Source organism: Rhipicephalus microplus, chromosome 4 (genome assembly GCF_043290135.1).
Source record: "Rhipicephalus microplus isolate Deutch F79 chromosome 4, USDA_Rmic, whole genome shotgun sequence".
Classification (NCBI taxonomy): Eukaryota; Metazoa; Arthropoda; class Arachnida; order Ixodida; family Ixodidae; genus Rhipicephalus; species Rhipicephalus microplus.
Window position 1 is genome coordinate 56432287 of NC_134703.1, and position 14197 is coordinate 56446483.

A 14197-nucleotide genomic window follows, 5' to 3' on the forward strand; every position below is an offset into this window, starting at 1 on the left:
TTTCTCAAGCGGCTATGGGTGATGACGTCATAACTATTTGTATAGTGACAGTAGTGACATCTATATAATGGCAAAGCGAGGTCACATAAACCTACCAGTCGTGGCGTTTTATTGCGTGAGCCAGTGCCTCCTCAATCTTTTTTTTTTTTTTTTGCGTGAGTGCATGCAGGCAGGATTGAGTGTGCTGGCCCCATTGGCACGCTAATAACGTTCCATGAGGCGGAACAATTTGCCAATATCGACGATGAGTAGTACGAGCCCAGCGAGCGCAATATCGTTCTGCCCCGAGCCCCACCAACGGCAGCACCAAGACATCACGCCGAAAAGAGGAGAAACTGCAGATATTCTGCACCGTCTACACCTCATTCTTCAGGCGAGTGGTGGATCCGTGCTCCTGAGTGCAGCCCTTAAACTGCTGCAGGCAGAGCCTAGGTGGCAGCGGCTAACGCCTACGGAGGTGCTCAATGTATGTATGTGTAGTCATGGCCTGCTCAACTTCCACGTCGAGCAGGGTGAGGTAATCATTTCTCGGGGCAAAACGCCATCGCTGCACGCATTTACGGACGACGAATCACCAACCACTCAGGGGCGAACGACAACATCGCCGCAGTCGCCCCTTAACAAACCCGCCATTCATGGACAAATGACGGCATCGCGTCAGTCATACCCGAACGACGAGCCATGTTCCGAGCGGGAACCCGGGTGCATCGAAATTAGCGTGGTGCAACGCTTGCCAGACACGTTGGGAGTACGATTCCAGAACGACGAGCCATGTTCCTCGCGAAAACCCGAGTGTTGCGACGTTAGCGTGGTGCAACGCTTGCCAGACACGTTGGGGGTACGATTCGAGAACGACGAGCCACGTTCCTCGCGAAAACCCGAGTGCTGCTACGTTAGCGTGGCGCAACGTTCCCCGCGAAAACCCGAGTGCCGCAACGTTAGCGTGGTGAAACCCTTGCCAGGCACGTTGGGGGTACGATTCGAGAACGACGAGCCACGTTCCTCGCGAAAACCCAAGTGCTTCGACGTTAGCGTGGTGCAACCCCTGCCACCCACGTCGCGGGAGAAATTCTTCCCCGCTCTCGTGCGACGCATCGTCAGCCCCGAAGCAGTCGTCGTAAACCTCGCCGGTTATCCGAGCTACGATTTACAGACCATGCTCGAAATCATGAACATGTTCTACTCGAAACAAGACTCTGGGGGAAAAGATGGACTCACTTTTCGCACCCCGGACCTGGTTGCTGGCGCATTGTGCGCTTACCCTCACATCGACATGTCCGGTTCCAAACAGGTAAACTGGTGCCGCGGAGTCGTGACGAGTGTTCTCAAAGACTGCATGGCCAGAGTCACGGATGTTGACAGCGGCGTGAAAACCATGATGCCGGTCACCCGTTTGCGCCAACTCGCCTCGCATTTCCGTTCCCTGCCGCAGCAAGCGATTACCGTGAAGTTGTGGGGGCTGCGTCCCGCCCCGGGAGGAATGTGGGATCCCGAAGTGTCTGCACGATTGGCAGAGCTTGTATGGGGCCAGACTGTCATGTGCCGCCTCGTGAACTACGAGAATGGCGTGCCTGGCGTTCTCATGTGCGACACCAATGGTCGGGAGGACGTCCACATAAACAGCGTACTCATTGAAGAATGCCTGGCTCTTCCAGTATTGTCTGATGATGAGAGTTGACTTATTCAGTGAGCACGTTGGTGACTTCATTGACTTAAAGCTTTCTGCGACACCAGTGAAAAATGTGTGAGCGGCATCGTTTCCCTCTGGCACATGTTAGGTCAGATCTTGCACAAGTTGTGCCTCTTCTTGTTTGTCGTTTAATTTAGTTGCATTGCACAGCACCTCGTCCTGCACATCAGCTTTGTTTTTTTTTTATAACTTGCATTGTGAGCTGCTAGCTGCAAAAACTGCAATTCTCATTGTTCATGATATGGTTAGCCTTTCATCGTTTGCTGCCTTCTGCAAGTTTTTTCTTATTTTCATAGCTACATTTACTCTGCAGACACCTTGCAACAAGGTAAATAAGCCATTTTACAAAGGCTCAGCTGCTTAAAAGAAGCAATTAAGCATGTCGTTCTGCAGTCTTTCCCCATTCTCATGACGCAAATAGCAGTAAAAGCTGCTGTTCCAAAATATGCTGCCTATTGCTTGGTGAATTTTCAGTGAACAAGGCAAGACAGTTCCTGGTGTACAGTTTTTGCAAGTGGCTGGTATAGGGCGAGACTGTCATGTGCCGCTTAGTCAACCAAGTGAAGGGCGTGCGCCGCGTCAAGTGCGACACCGGTGGTTCTGAGGACGTCTGTGTGAGCAACATATTCATTCAAGAATGCCTCGCACTTAATGTCATCCTATGATTAAAATTAACTTTAGTCAGTGGGTCGTACGCATCTTAAACTTGAAGCCTCGGCTACACTGGTGAGGTGTGTGAAGAGCAATTTTTCCCCCGGCATGTTTTTGGGTGCACCGTGCACTTGCAACGTGTCGTCTCGATTGTCGTATAATTTAGTATAACTATGCAGCTTATCTCTAGGCTCATCAGACTTTTTTTATTCGAACACTTGCAAAGCTATGCTGTGAGCTGCAAAGTATGCAGTTTTTTTTGTTTGATTGTTGTATTTCCTTTTGACGTGCTTAGCATTTTGTCCTGCACTACCTTGATTGATGTTCTTTTTTCAATGTCATATTTCATAGTAATATATACTTTGTGCACACCTTGCAACAAAATAAAGGAGTAGTCTTACAAAGTCTCGTCTCCTAAACGGACCTACTTAAGCATGTTGACCTCCACTCTTTTGCCTTCTTTCAAGCAATTAGCTGTCAAAGCTGCCATATAAAACACATTACCTAATGCTTGGTGCACATTCAGCATGCTGGATAGTGTAGCAAGCTTCTGCTAGTGATGAAGTCTCTCTGCTTTATTCATACTAGCAACTCGCTCATGTCTTGCAACCAACTCTGATGCAGATGTTCTTACCACATTCAAATCTGCAATAGTCTCTCCTTCATGTACGTGAGAAATTTTTAGAGAAGGGTCCACTGAGTATAGAAAATTCATTTCTGTGATGACCACAGGTTAAAAGCATTGCACTGCAGGCAAGTAACAAATCTTTCCCTTTCATGAACTGCAATCCTTGGTGCAGTACAATTGCTTCAATGATTACTTAGTGAAATACTACTAATTAGACACTTTTCTTGCATCAATTTACTATTCCTGTGATGTCCACTCTTCTAACAAGTTATTCTAAGAATTGGGACTGTGCCTATTTCTGCTGGCAATCTTTTCAATTTTGCATAGTTAAAGAAAACCAGCCAGTACGTAGTATGTCCACACTCGGAGAAAAAGCTCATCTATCAATGTGGTCACAAAAAAAAAGTGTAATAAATGTTGCATTTAATATTGTGGGCCCTTGTGGGATGCTGAGCAGGGGTGAATGTCAGCACCCACACCCAAGAACACATACGTACTTGCGTCCATGTGCTTCGAGTTGTCGATGAATTCGCCCTCGCTCTGCCAATTGCTAGCTTCGTGGTTAGCTCAATTGGTAGAGCGACTACCCCAGAAAGGTGTTGGCCTGGGTTCGGTCCCCAGACGAATTTTTCGGCAACTAAATAGGCTTTTCCTTCTGAAAAATCAGTACCGATTTCCTTGTTGCTTCATGCCACGAAAGGGTGGTTGTCTAGGTTTCCTTTTCACATTACAGGGTACCGTGGGCATTCGTCTAAAACAACATGAAGGTGAAAGCCATCTTATTCACCTGCATCTTCCTGCTCAGTTTATTTTTTTTTTTGTGATGCCATGTATCAAATGTATTGGCATCTTCAACGCTGTTGCAAAACAGAAAGTACATAATAAAACAGGCATGTGCCTGAATGATGGGCTAAAGGATCCATAAAATTCAGATGGCTGTGACAATAGGCACAATTCAATTGCATTTCTTAATTGTAGCTTCCATCCAACACTTTATCAAAATTACTTTCTGTAGAAGAAGGTTTAGAAAAACAATCAATCTCGAAGTACAAGGAAGCTTTGCTGTTTACACAAGAAGGTTAACTTAGGAGAAGCTTATAGCTTAGTTGGCGCATATTTGGAATCTGACAGCAGTAACAAAAGACAAAAGAGTGATAATATTCAGGAAGTTGTGCTGACTCCCCGGGAAAGGTGCATTGCATGAAAGCTTCTTTATGATCCTTGTAAGTTACTCAGAAAAAGAAGAAAAGCTTGAATCAAACAAGGTTGAAGACTCAGCAATAATGATCCCAACACTTAACATTTTTCCATATTCTTAAATTACATTTTCTACTTCGCACACCTTTAAATTCTGCGAAATCTGCCGAAAAAATTTCGGTACAGGTGCTTTTGTATATTTCTTCATTTCAACATCTTTCCAGAAGTTCCAGGATTGCAGGTGAGTTGTGTGGAACCCCACAAGGTGGCATAAGGGTTATGAAAGCAACAATTGACAACCACTTATCTGCGGTCCAAGAATCAACACCTGTTTTTCAGAAAAAAAAAAAAGCTTCTAGTTAAAGAAAAATTCTTGTTGCTCAAGAAATTGAACTCTGGACCATCGCCTTTCCAGGGCGCTTGCTCTGGGAATTAAGATAACCACGAATTCAGCAATTGGCCGCACAAGAGCAAATTAGCACAGAACTGGACACTAAACATTGCAAGTGAGTTGTGTAGAATCCCACAAGGTGGCGAATGAATGCTGAAAGGAATAAATGACAAGTTGTTGGTACCGGATCCACCATGGGCCAGGACAAATATTTGTTAAGTTAGAAGCTTTCCTTTCTGAAAAATCGGTACGGATTCCCTTTCCTTGTGGCTTCATGCAAACGAATCATAGTCAAATATCTGCTTCATCAATTCGAATGATACTGGTTTGTGCTGAAGCCCTATTTAATAAAGCTGATATCTAATAAAGCAACTTGTATACATGAAGGGCTGCAATTGCACTATCGCGATCTCCACTTTATAAAAAATAAAATTGCTGCCTGCAGGGACCACTTGTTCCGTCTGTCACTGGAGGATCTCAAGAAGCTCGAGGACGTCGCTGTGCCAGCATCAAATGCAGCTGTGCGGAGTTGCCGCCAGAAAGGTCAAGCAGAGGTAATGAGGGACAGGATTCGAGAACCTTCATGTCCCATCTTCGACCTAGTCCTCATTCAAGGACGCTCGAATGTCCAGTAACAATCTAGTATGTATGTGGTTCATATAGATATCCAATAGCAGAACACTCAGAAAGGAGAAAAAATACATAATTTCTCGACACTTTAATGTAATTTGACTGGCAAAACTGTTTGCGCAGTTTATTTGTTGCCATCTCAGAGCATCATTAAAGTAGGTGCACATGGTTACAAACTAAGAGAATATGTCAGGTACACCCACTTCAATCATTGTGCTTCCCACATAAAACTTGTATAAATGCTCGGTCCGATAGCGCTTTCTGATTTTCGTGCGGTCAAGAATTTTTGAAGAGTTTCAAACAGCTCACTGCGCCCTACAGGCCTATGTTTGCATTATTCATCCTGGTAAATTTTGTTGATTATTCTGACATTGCTGCTCAGTCAAATGTAACATTTTAAGTAGTAATGACGCATCTCTTAATATGCAAAGTTTTACATTAGCTCAGGAAAAGTACTTTACGGTTCGAGTGCAAACCAGCTAGTGCAACTGTCTTCCACAGATGAAGGGCAGGTTCTTCACGATTCTGTGGGTAGAGCTGTAAATTTTATGAGCAAAGAACCTTAGGGGCCCGGCTTGTTATCTATCGGTAGATATCACGTAGGGTTGTCACGCTCCCAATCAAGCACTCAATAAAGCCTAAAACATAGCTTGCAGTGTTCAAAACTGCGTTAAAATAAGCAAGAAAACATAAGGTAGTATAATTATCAGCACTAACAAACAAATATTCATAATAATTAACGTGATATCACTAAAATCGGCTTGGACACATACGGTTGATTCCTGTATTGTGCAAGAGAGGGCACAACCGCCTTCCAGGGCATACAGTTGCCGCTCCCAGTGTGTACTTTGCCAGCGCTTGGTAGGTACATCTGAAGGAGGCAACAGCGTGACAGAATTTGCCGCAAACTACGTGTTTTTGAACCGCCATAAGCTCAAAGTCAACAAAGCACATCAAAAAGTAGTGCACACGTTGCACACCGAGCTTGCAAATGTCCCTAAAAATGTTATACTTGTGCTGAAAAAACTCTGCATGCTTACTTCAAACATTAACGTCATCAAGGTTTTGGAAAAAGAAGCAGTGGAAGCTCTATGAACGAGCATAGCTGCCTGACCCTACTACGCCCTTCGGGTACACAATAGAAGAGCTGCATTTGTTTTGTTTTTTTATAAGGTTGTAACCGAGTGTAGCGTCAGTTCAAGTTCATCGAAGATGTCTGGGCCACATCACAAGATGTCCTATTTTATGTGCAGGAGAGCTGTCGAAACTACATCAAGGTGCTGCTGTCGCATAACGAGCGACTGTTCAGCTGTGGCACCAACGCCTTTGCTCCAGAATGCACTTGGAGAGACGTGAGTACATCATTTGAGAACATTCGGCGTGCTAATCCTGATGTGTGGTGCAAGCGATTTCTGGGGAATCCCACAAGGTGGCAAAAAAGATAATTTGCAACCGCCCATTCGAAGCACGAAACCACTAGGAAATCCATATAGCTTTTTCTAAAAGGAAAGGTTTGAGGTAAAGAAAATTTCGTATTGTTCCAGGGATCAAACTCGAAACCAATGCCTTTGAATCATTCAGCTTGAAAATCTTGACCTAAAGTATGTAGCTGTACAGGCACTGTAATTCGTTGCACACCAATTGTTAAGAGCTACAATACTACTTAATTTGTGGTATGCCAAGCTTTAAACTAAAAAACACAAAAATTTACAAGCATTTCACTTTTTTTAATTTTGTTTCAACAAAGGGACATGTGGGAGTCACGGCACTTAAGCACAGAGAAGATATGTAAATAGATAGAAAGTCAGAGGGCTATAGTCAAAAATAGCATAACAGTAACGCGTTTTGCAGTATTCAAACAATATGGACGAGCAAGTGCTTATATATACTAGTGACATGTCAAGAACTAGGTTGCGATGATTCCATTTATGCACTAGTATACCTGTGAATGAAGTATGAATATAATAAATGTGCTTGTTCCTTCTGGTCAACTAACAAGCCAAAATGTATCAGTAGGCTTCTTCCTGTACCCTCAATAGACACCATCTTGAGAGGGTTGCATGCTTGTGTTGCTTGTTTATATTATGTTTGGTTTTGCAAGTAAGTTCTCAGTATCAGCCTTAGTCAAAAGACGCCTAAGTTTACTCAGATCAGTGCAGTTCTTTATTAGAATTTGCACACGCCTAGTCAAATGCAAGAAAGTGTTCGGTTGAAGTGAAAAAAAAAATGCACACTATCTGATGCAGATCAACTCTCTAGTCACCGTGAGGGAGAAAGTTGACGGCATGGGGAAGGCACCATACAGCCCGCACTCAAACAGCACCATGCTGATGACAGTGCAAGGCGACTACTATGTTGCGTCACCTCTGGACTTCTCGGCGAGAGACTACGCTTTGTACCGCATCATGGGCCGGGAGCGGCCTCTGCGCACGCCCATCTATGACCACAAGTGGCTGAGCGGTGCGTTGGATGCGTTTCCTTATGCTAAGCTGTCTAGGCAGTCCACTGTAGCACTTCTTTGCACTGTATTCAATTCCTGTTCTTTTTTTCTTCTCTACAGTCAGTAAGGGACAAAATGCATAGCATTAGGAAGTGCCCTAATTGAGAGCATCAAGAGCCTTTGCCCTGCATGTGCTTTAAATGCTCATTAGTTGGTACGACTTCCGTACACTTGAATCGAGCGTAAGAGAAAGCTTTAACACGAGAAGGCTACAGGACGAACGCTGCATGCCTCTTCACATATCGCCATCATGTTGCATGCTGATTTCAAATAGGCATCAGTCCTGACTACTTCAGCCTCCTATTCTCTTATCCCCCATATTTCTTTATAAACTAATGTATTTCATAGAGCTATATACAACTAGCATGATAATCAACCCATACACACTTTAGTTAGTTTTCTGCGTTTCCAGCAGAAGGTACTGTTTTTTATTGTAGGGCCTTGCTTGTGTAGGTTTGTGTCTCATTTGTATCCCCCTTTCTTACATTACCCTTTACAAGCCATGTTTTGGGGATGAAATGTGACAGCAAGTGCACATGAGAGCTCTATCCAAAGCACATGCCGTGTTGGAGATGTGAGCAGCTTTTGAAATGTGAAAAACAAATATGGTCTATCAAAGTGACTGTGAAAGGATGGGAATAGCAGTCGAGCACATCACAAGATTAGTCTGAATGATGCAATGAGGACATTGTCACATATGGTCCTGAGGGTGAAGAAGGCAGCACTCAGGCTTTTGAAGATGAAACTTTTTGTTGGGTGAACCTGTTCTGTTTCCAGGAAACGAAAAGTGAAAGCACAAGTAATACACCCTGTGCACTGATAGCGGCAACAAGTCATTGGCCGTTAAGTTATGTGATCAGCGGCAAGGCGCATTGACATTTATACATGTGGCATCGAAGATTCCAGCCTTATGATTAGTGGTTGCGTTAGTTCCAGAATGTTTGCATTGAGCGTTTAGGCTTATTGGAACAATCCAAAATATTCGATAATGTTTAACATTCCAGCACGGTGCGTGCAAGGCAGTGGTTAAGCTTCCAACAGGTCGGTTACATGAAAATAGAAAAAAAAGCACAGGTGGCCGTATGTGCAAGTAGAGACATGGGGTTCGCTTCTGCAAGACAGGAGATATTTGGAGATTTTACGGAAAGACCATGCATAACCTGCAATGGTACTCTAGGATATATGACAAATAATAATAATAAACTTCAAGTATCTTTATTTATCTTTGTTATTCTCTCTCATTAATGTTGACAGAGACCAAATTATTCGCAGTAAGCATTATTGAGGCATTTTATTCAATCAAGTTTATTTTTTTCAGAGCCAAACTTTGTTGGTTCCTTCGAAATTGGAGAGTTCGTATACATCTTCTACAGGGAGTCTGCGGTGGAATTCATGAATTGTGGCAAAGTGAGTTTAGCTTTCTCTCTTTCTACAATGCCTACTCTCTATCTGATGTTGCTGTTGGCCTAATCAGCAGGTTTTATGGAAACCACCAACATAGCTGTTACTGTTGATCTGTTTGTTTGTTTTTCTTGTTCTTAATATGCAAATAGCTCAGTGGTTGGCCAAATAAACATTGTTTAAGACGAGACAATACAGGACCACAGGACTACCTTATGATCACTGCACTGCAAATAAAAGGTTTATTCCCCAATATTTGCCTGGCAATGCACAATACTGTTAGCAATAAATTGCTTACTTTTCTTTCATGTTTTTTCAGTATAGAACACCATGAAAAAGTTTGAAAATTTAGTTCAGCTTCCAGTGTGTCTGCAGCAGAGACTGCAAGCATGAGTACTGAGAGTCTGGGGTTTATATGAGCAAGGGCCTACACACAGGCATGAATTAGATTGCATATAGAACTTTTGCATCTCTCACAGAATGTATTGATATATTGCATGCTATGCCCTTGAACATTAATTACATGAACTCTGGGATTCACATACCAAAGCCAACAATGATTGTGAGACATGCTGTAGTGCGGGTCTCCCATTGAATTTTTAACACCTGTTTTTTTTTTTTTTTTCAAAATGCACTCAAGTCGAGATTGGCGTCCTAAATATTCGAATGTAGCCCCACAGATGCTTCACAAACCCCAATTTTTTAAAACCGGAATCCATTTATCTGCGTGTAAGCAAAACAATCTTTGGCAAAAGTCTAAGGTTGCCACATCTGCTACAGTAAGTTCGGTGCACGTCTGTGTTCCTCTGCACAGGCTGTGTATTCAAGAGTGGCCCGGGTGTGCAAGAATGACCAAGGTGGCCAGGTGATCCTCAAGGAGAACTGGACAACGTTCCTCAAGGCTCGGCTGAACTGTTCACTGCCAGGCCTTTACCCTTTTTACTATAATGAGATTCAGAGCGTCCACTACCTCGAGAAGGAACAGCTCTTCTATGCAGCATTCACCACTGGAGAGTGAGTTCATATGTACCAATTAAGACACAACAAGAGGCTGTCATACGTAGTGACAACTCTTGTTTGATCCATTCATTCTGGCCTACTGTCAGCATTACAGATGTATGGTAAATGTCTTTCTATAGCTGTTGTCATGCAATATGATACTACAAGTGTTTTGCAGTAGGTTCTGCAAGCAATCAATTACCTTATACTATCGTCTGAAGATTGATTAGAGTTTAGGAAATTATAAACAGGAATATTGATGAGGCTGACAGTTCGGACAGGAAGAAAAGAGATCAGAAAAGCATTGCAATGCAAGAATATATGTTGGCTAAAGTAGTGCAAGTAGATGATCATTATCGTGATGTTTCATCTTAGAGCATACAGCCTTGCTGAGCATCGCTGCGACTTGCCTAAGGCGAAAAAAAGGGCATAGACAACAAGAATTGAAAGATGCCACTTTGTCATTGCTATAAAATGGGTTGTCAGACATGGTACTCACCAGCATAGGCAACAGGCTCTCTCCGATGGACAAAAATCACATACATTGCATACTAGGTGGGTGTATCTACTTATCTGTGTCGTTTACATTTAATCACTGCAGGAACAGCATCTACGGCTCCGCAATATGCGTTTTCAACATGTCGGCCATTAAGCACGCATTCGAGGGACCCCTGAAGTACCAGTCAACGCAAAAGTCTGCCTGGGAACGGTCCACACCCACCAGCCAACAGTTCCAGGTATGCTAGCTTTATGTTATGAGAAAGTTTCTACTGAAATTCAACATCTGGAGTGCATTAAGTGAACTAACCCCTAGTAACAACCATTCAGAGACAACCGTTTTTCCCAAATGCAAACAGCAAGCTGGCGATTATAGCAGCAGCTATAGCCTTACTAAAGGCCATTGAACAATTAGCGTGGCTTTAGAGATGCTGCAACACGGTGCGCTAGTACATATGTGCTTTGCTGTATTCATCCAGGCATGTTACTTCTTCGTCCTCACCCGTTCATTTTATTAGGTGCAGAGCAACAGGCCAGCCTTTTTGCACTTCTGTATATAGATTGCTGTCACTTTCATCCTGCTGCTGCAATGAGCACCCCTCTCTGTTTTTCACAGTACAAGTGGCTGAACTGTGAAACATTCTAGTTTATCCAGAACATCAATGAACTAGGGCAGCGATATAATTGTCTCTAAACTGTTAAAAAGAGTAACTTCTCTGTCCATGCAAGTGCACTACTGTGGCACTCATTTTGTGGAAGTTCCCTGTTTGTTCTCTCCTATGATAGAAAACAGCAAATTAAGTTATATTTTGGAATTTCTTGCACAATCTTAATCACTGCATTCACAGAAAGGATAGTCAAAGCTTGCACCTTGTATCACTGGACAAGCTAAAGACCAAAACATAAGAGCAATTTCCTATTGAACCTAAACTTCCGAAATAAATCATGCTACTATCATTATGGTAACATTTCTATTAGTCGTAGTTTTATGTAGCAGTGTGTACATGAAACCTGCAAAGTTAGTTTTTATATTACAGTTGAACCTCTTTATAACAGGCATCCTCTGGGCAGCAATTCTTGTCTTTCACGTAAGATGTCTCTTATAAGCAGGGTAATTCGTATGCATTTTCTTACCAATCCATATTTTAGTGTAGGCACACTGGCGCCTCTTATATCAGTGTCTCTTACAAGGGGACTCAACTAATAAAGATTGCAACTCCCTGTTCTGATGAAGGTAAAAACAATAATTCTGGCACAAGCAGTCACTCGAAACTTTACCCCAGTAGCAGTCTCGTGCACAGGAACACTGTGTGGTTCACACGGCATCTTGTGGCGTGTCTTGTTGGCCCGTCACATAAACCTGCAACGGTCGTAAATGGGCCATGTTTCCTTCTGTCCCTTGTGTGATATTGCATGGCAAGGCGCCCACGATGAAACAGAAGGCCATGCCCACTGTTCGTCCAGAATGGAACAGAAGGCACGCCGCACTATTTTGTTCATCTGTGGAGTTCTCAAAACAAAATAATAATAATAATAGTAATAATAATAATAATAATAATAATAATAATAATAATAATAATAATAAATGAGAAGGAAAGCATGATGCTCAGTCAGACAATGCACTTTTTGATTTACCGAGGCATTTCTTCATACTCTTGCTTAAACTGATGCTATGCCAAGTTGGCTTAGCGGCTGCCGAGCTCAAGATTGTGGTTTTCTTAATGGATGAGAAATGTATGTGGCTAAAAATAGAAAAATGAATAGCGTAATTTAGGTGTGCATTTGCCATTTATTTTGTTTTTTAGTGCAAAGCAGTTGAGGACAACGAGAGAGTCATTGAGGCGCAGAAGTACCAGCTGACAGACGAGGCAGTACAACCAGCAAGCCGAAGGCCCCTGTACACTGGCGAGCTGGAAAGGTATGCAACTAGGATGCTAGCAAGTGCCAGTAATAAATTTAAAGGAACAAATCTATTCAGTAACCTCTCTTTAGCGCATATTTTTAACTTCATTGAATGAAAGAAACACTGCATTTCATCTGTGTAGTAGTATGAAACCACAGAAGGAACCCCTTGGAGTTTCTTATGAAGAAAAACTCAATTGTGCTGGTTTAGAATCAAAACCGAGAGGAGCTTGAAAATTTTCGTTTTTCAACAGTGAAGGCTTATTTGTGATAAGCACTGATGCACTTTCTTTGAAACCACCTGCCATGCACCGATAAATGGCAGTTGCTGCCGTATACAAAACTTAGCTGTTCCCTGAGTGCACTGTACTAATTTTCTCCCAGGCTGACTCACTTGACGGTTGACGTTGTCCCCACAAAGTACAGCTTCGATGGAGTCCATGTCATCTTTGCGGCTACGCTAGAAGGGGCAATCAAGAAGCTGGTGGTTATCCCAGGACTTCTGGAAACCTGTTTCGTCGAAGAAATCCAGCCTTTCGCGCCCAGACAAAGGCACATATTCACAATGAAGCTTTTAAAGGACACAGTGAGTATATGCAGGATGATTCAGCATTATTGGCTGGGTCATATGATATACAACATTGTATTATGACCAATTTATAGGTATGTTAAAATGATTGCAGAGGTGTCCTTGATATTTCGCCAAGTTTCAATTATTCGAAACGTGGGCAAGAAGGTGGAAGTGTTCATATGGACAAACCAAGATGGTGACGCATGCAAAGCGCGGTGAAAATTATCTGTAGTTCGAATGAATAGCAGCAGTTTGTGAAGACGACAGTGCACTCAGGCTTATTTGGTCAAGATTAGTATTAAGGGAAACCAGGGAAGGTAACGTACACAAGTAGTAGCAGCAATGGCTTGCAACCTAGATATCTCACTTTCAGCCGTCTCTAACCAAGCCCAATCGCTTTAGAAAATGTTTTCAACTGACGGGCAAGTACACTGAATGCAAAGTGCATTAGTACTGCATGATCTTTTTCAATAAAGATGTGTTAGATAAGAGTTATGGCAAAATGCCATGAAAAATACAAAACCCAAGTTTTTGGGTAACACTGAGCTTTTTTTTTATTATTATTATTATTTCAGAGCTCTCTGTACTTGGGAACAGAAAAGGAGGTGCTCCGAATCTTTGTTCACCGGTGCGAACAGTACAGAAGTGAAGAGTAAGTAAATGTGTTTTTTTGCTTGTGTGATATGTCATGTCATAATCAAGCAGCAACGGTGTCAGCATTATGATGAACAGTGAGCTAACTGACTGAGGTGAATGGCCTTACACATTGTAGAAAACATGCATTCATATTCGCTTGCATATACTATGCTGTTGCTAACTGAGCTTCAGTAAACAGAGTCAAAGTGTATTGGGGGCTTGGGAGCACCAGTCCGGTAAGAACCACGAAATGGAAGGTTTGGAAAGCTACCACAACTGTGTCAAAGCTTGATGTACCCCAAAACACTGCACTGTCCTAGACGCTTAAGGCGACTCGTGGGCTCTCCGTGAGCCACCAGAACCACCCAACTTGAGTAAAACGAGCGCCAGTTGAAGTTCCCAGCATGGTGAGAGGAGCAAACCGAGAAAAATGAACGCGCTCTGGCTAACTCTGACAGCCTGTGGGTTGCCAGAAGTAGAAAATCAAAGAGACCTACTGATTG

General features: G+C 42.9%; 2 protein-coding genes across 3 annotated transcripts in view; both read left to right on the forward strand.

Annotated features, from left to right (window-relative positions):
• LOC119171991 (semaphorin-5A-like) overlaps window positions 1–14197 on the forward strand; it is a 169709-nt gene that overhangs the window by 133967 nt on the left and 21545 nt on the right. For both annotated transcript variants that reach the window (XM_075892792.1, XM_037422922.2), the window contains exons 5-13: window positions 5003–5111; window positions 6441–6539; window positions 7434–7647; window positions 9006–9094; window positions 9903–10102; window positions 10689–10824; window positions 12391–12503; window positions 12872–13073; window positions 13634–13710. In XM_075892792.1, coding sequence (XP_075748907.1) covers window positions 5003–5111; window positions 6441–6539; window positions 7434–7647; window positions 9006–9094; window positions 9903–10102; window positions 10689–10824; window positions 12391–12503; window positions 12872–13073; window positions 13634–13710 — 1239 coding nt within the window. The remainder of the gene's footprint in view (window positions 1–5002; window positions 5112–6440; window positions 6540–7433; window positions 7648–9005; window positions 9095–9902; window positions 10103–10688; window positions 10825–12390; window positions 12504–12871; window positions 13074–13633; window positions 13711–14197) is intronic.
• Window positions 28–2745, forward strand: LOC142814277 (uncharacterized). Its single transcript, XM_075892793.1, has one exon. The coding sequence runs from the start codon at window positions 215–217 to the stop codon at window positions 1676–1678; it is 1464 nt and encodes a 487-aa protein (XP_075748908.1). The 5' UTR covers window positions 28–214; the 3' UTR covers window positions 1679–2745.

Excerpts from the sequence above, each read along its gene's own strand:
- LOC142814277 (XM_075892793.1), top strand. The coding sequence starts at position 215 with ATGAGGCGGAACAATTTGCCAATATCGACGATGAGTAGTACGAGCCCA.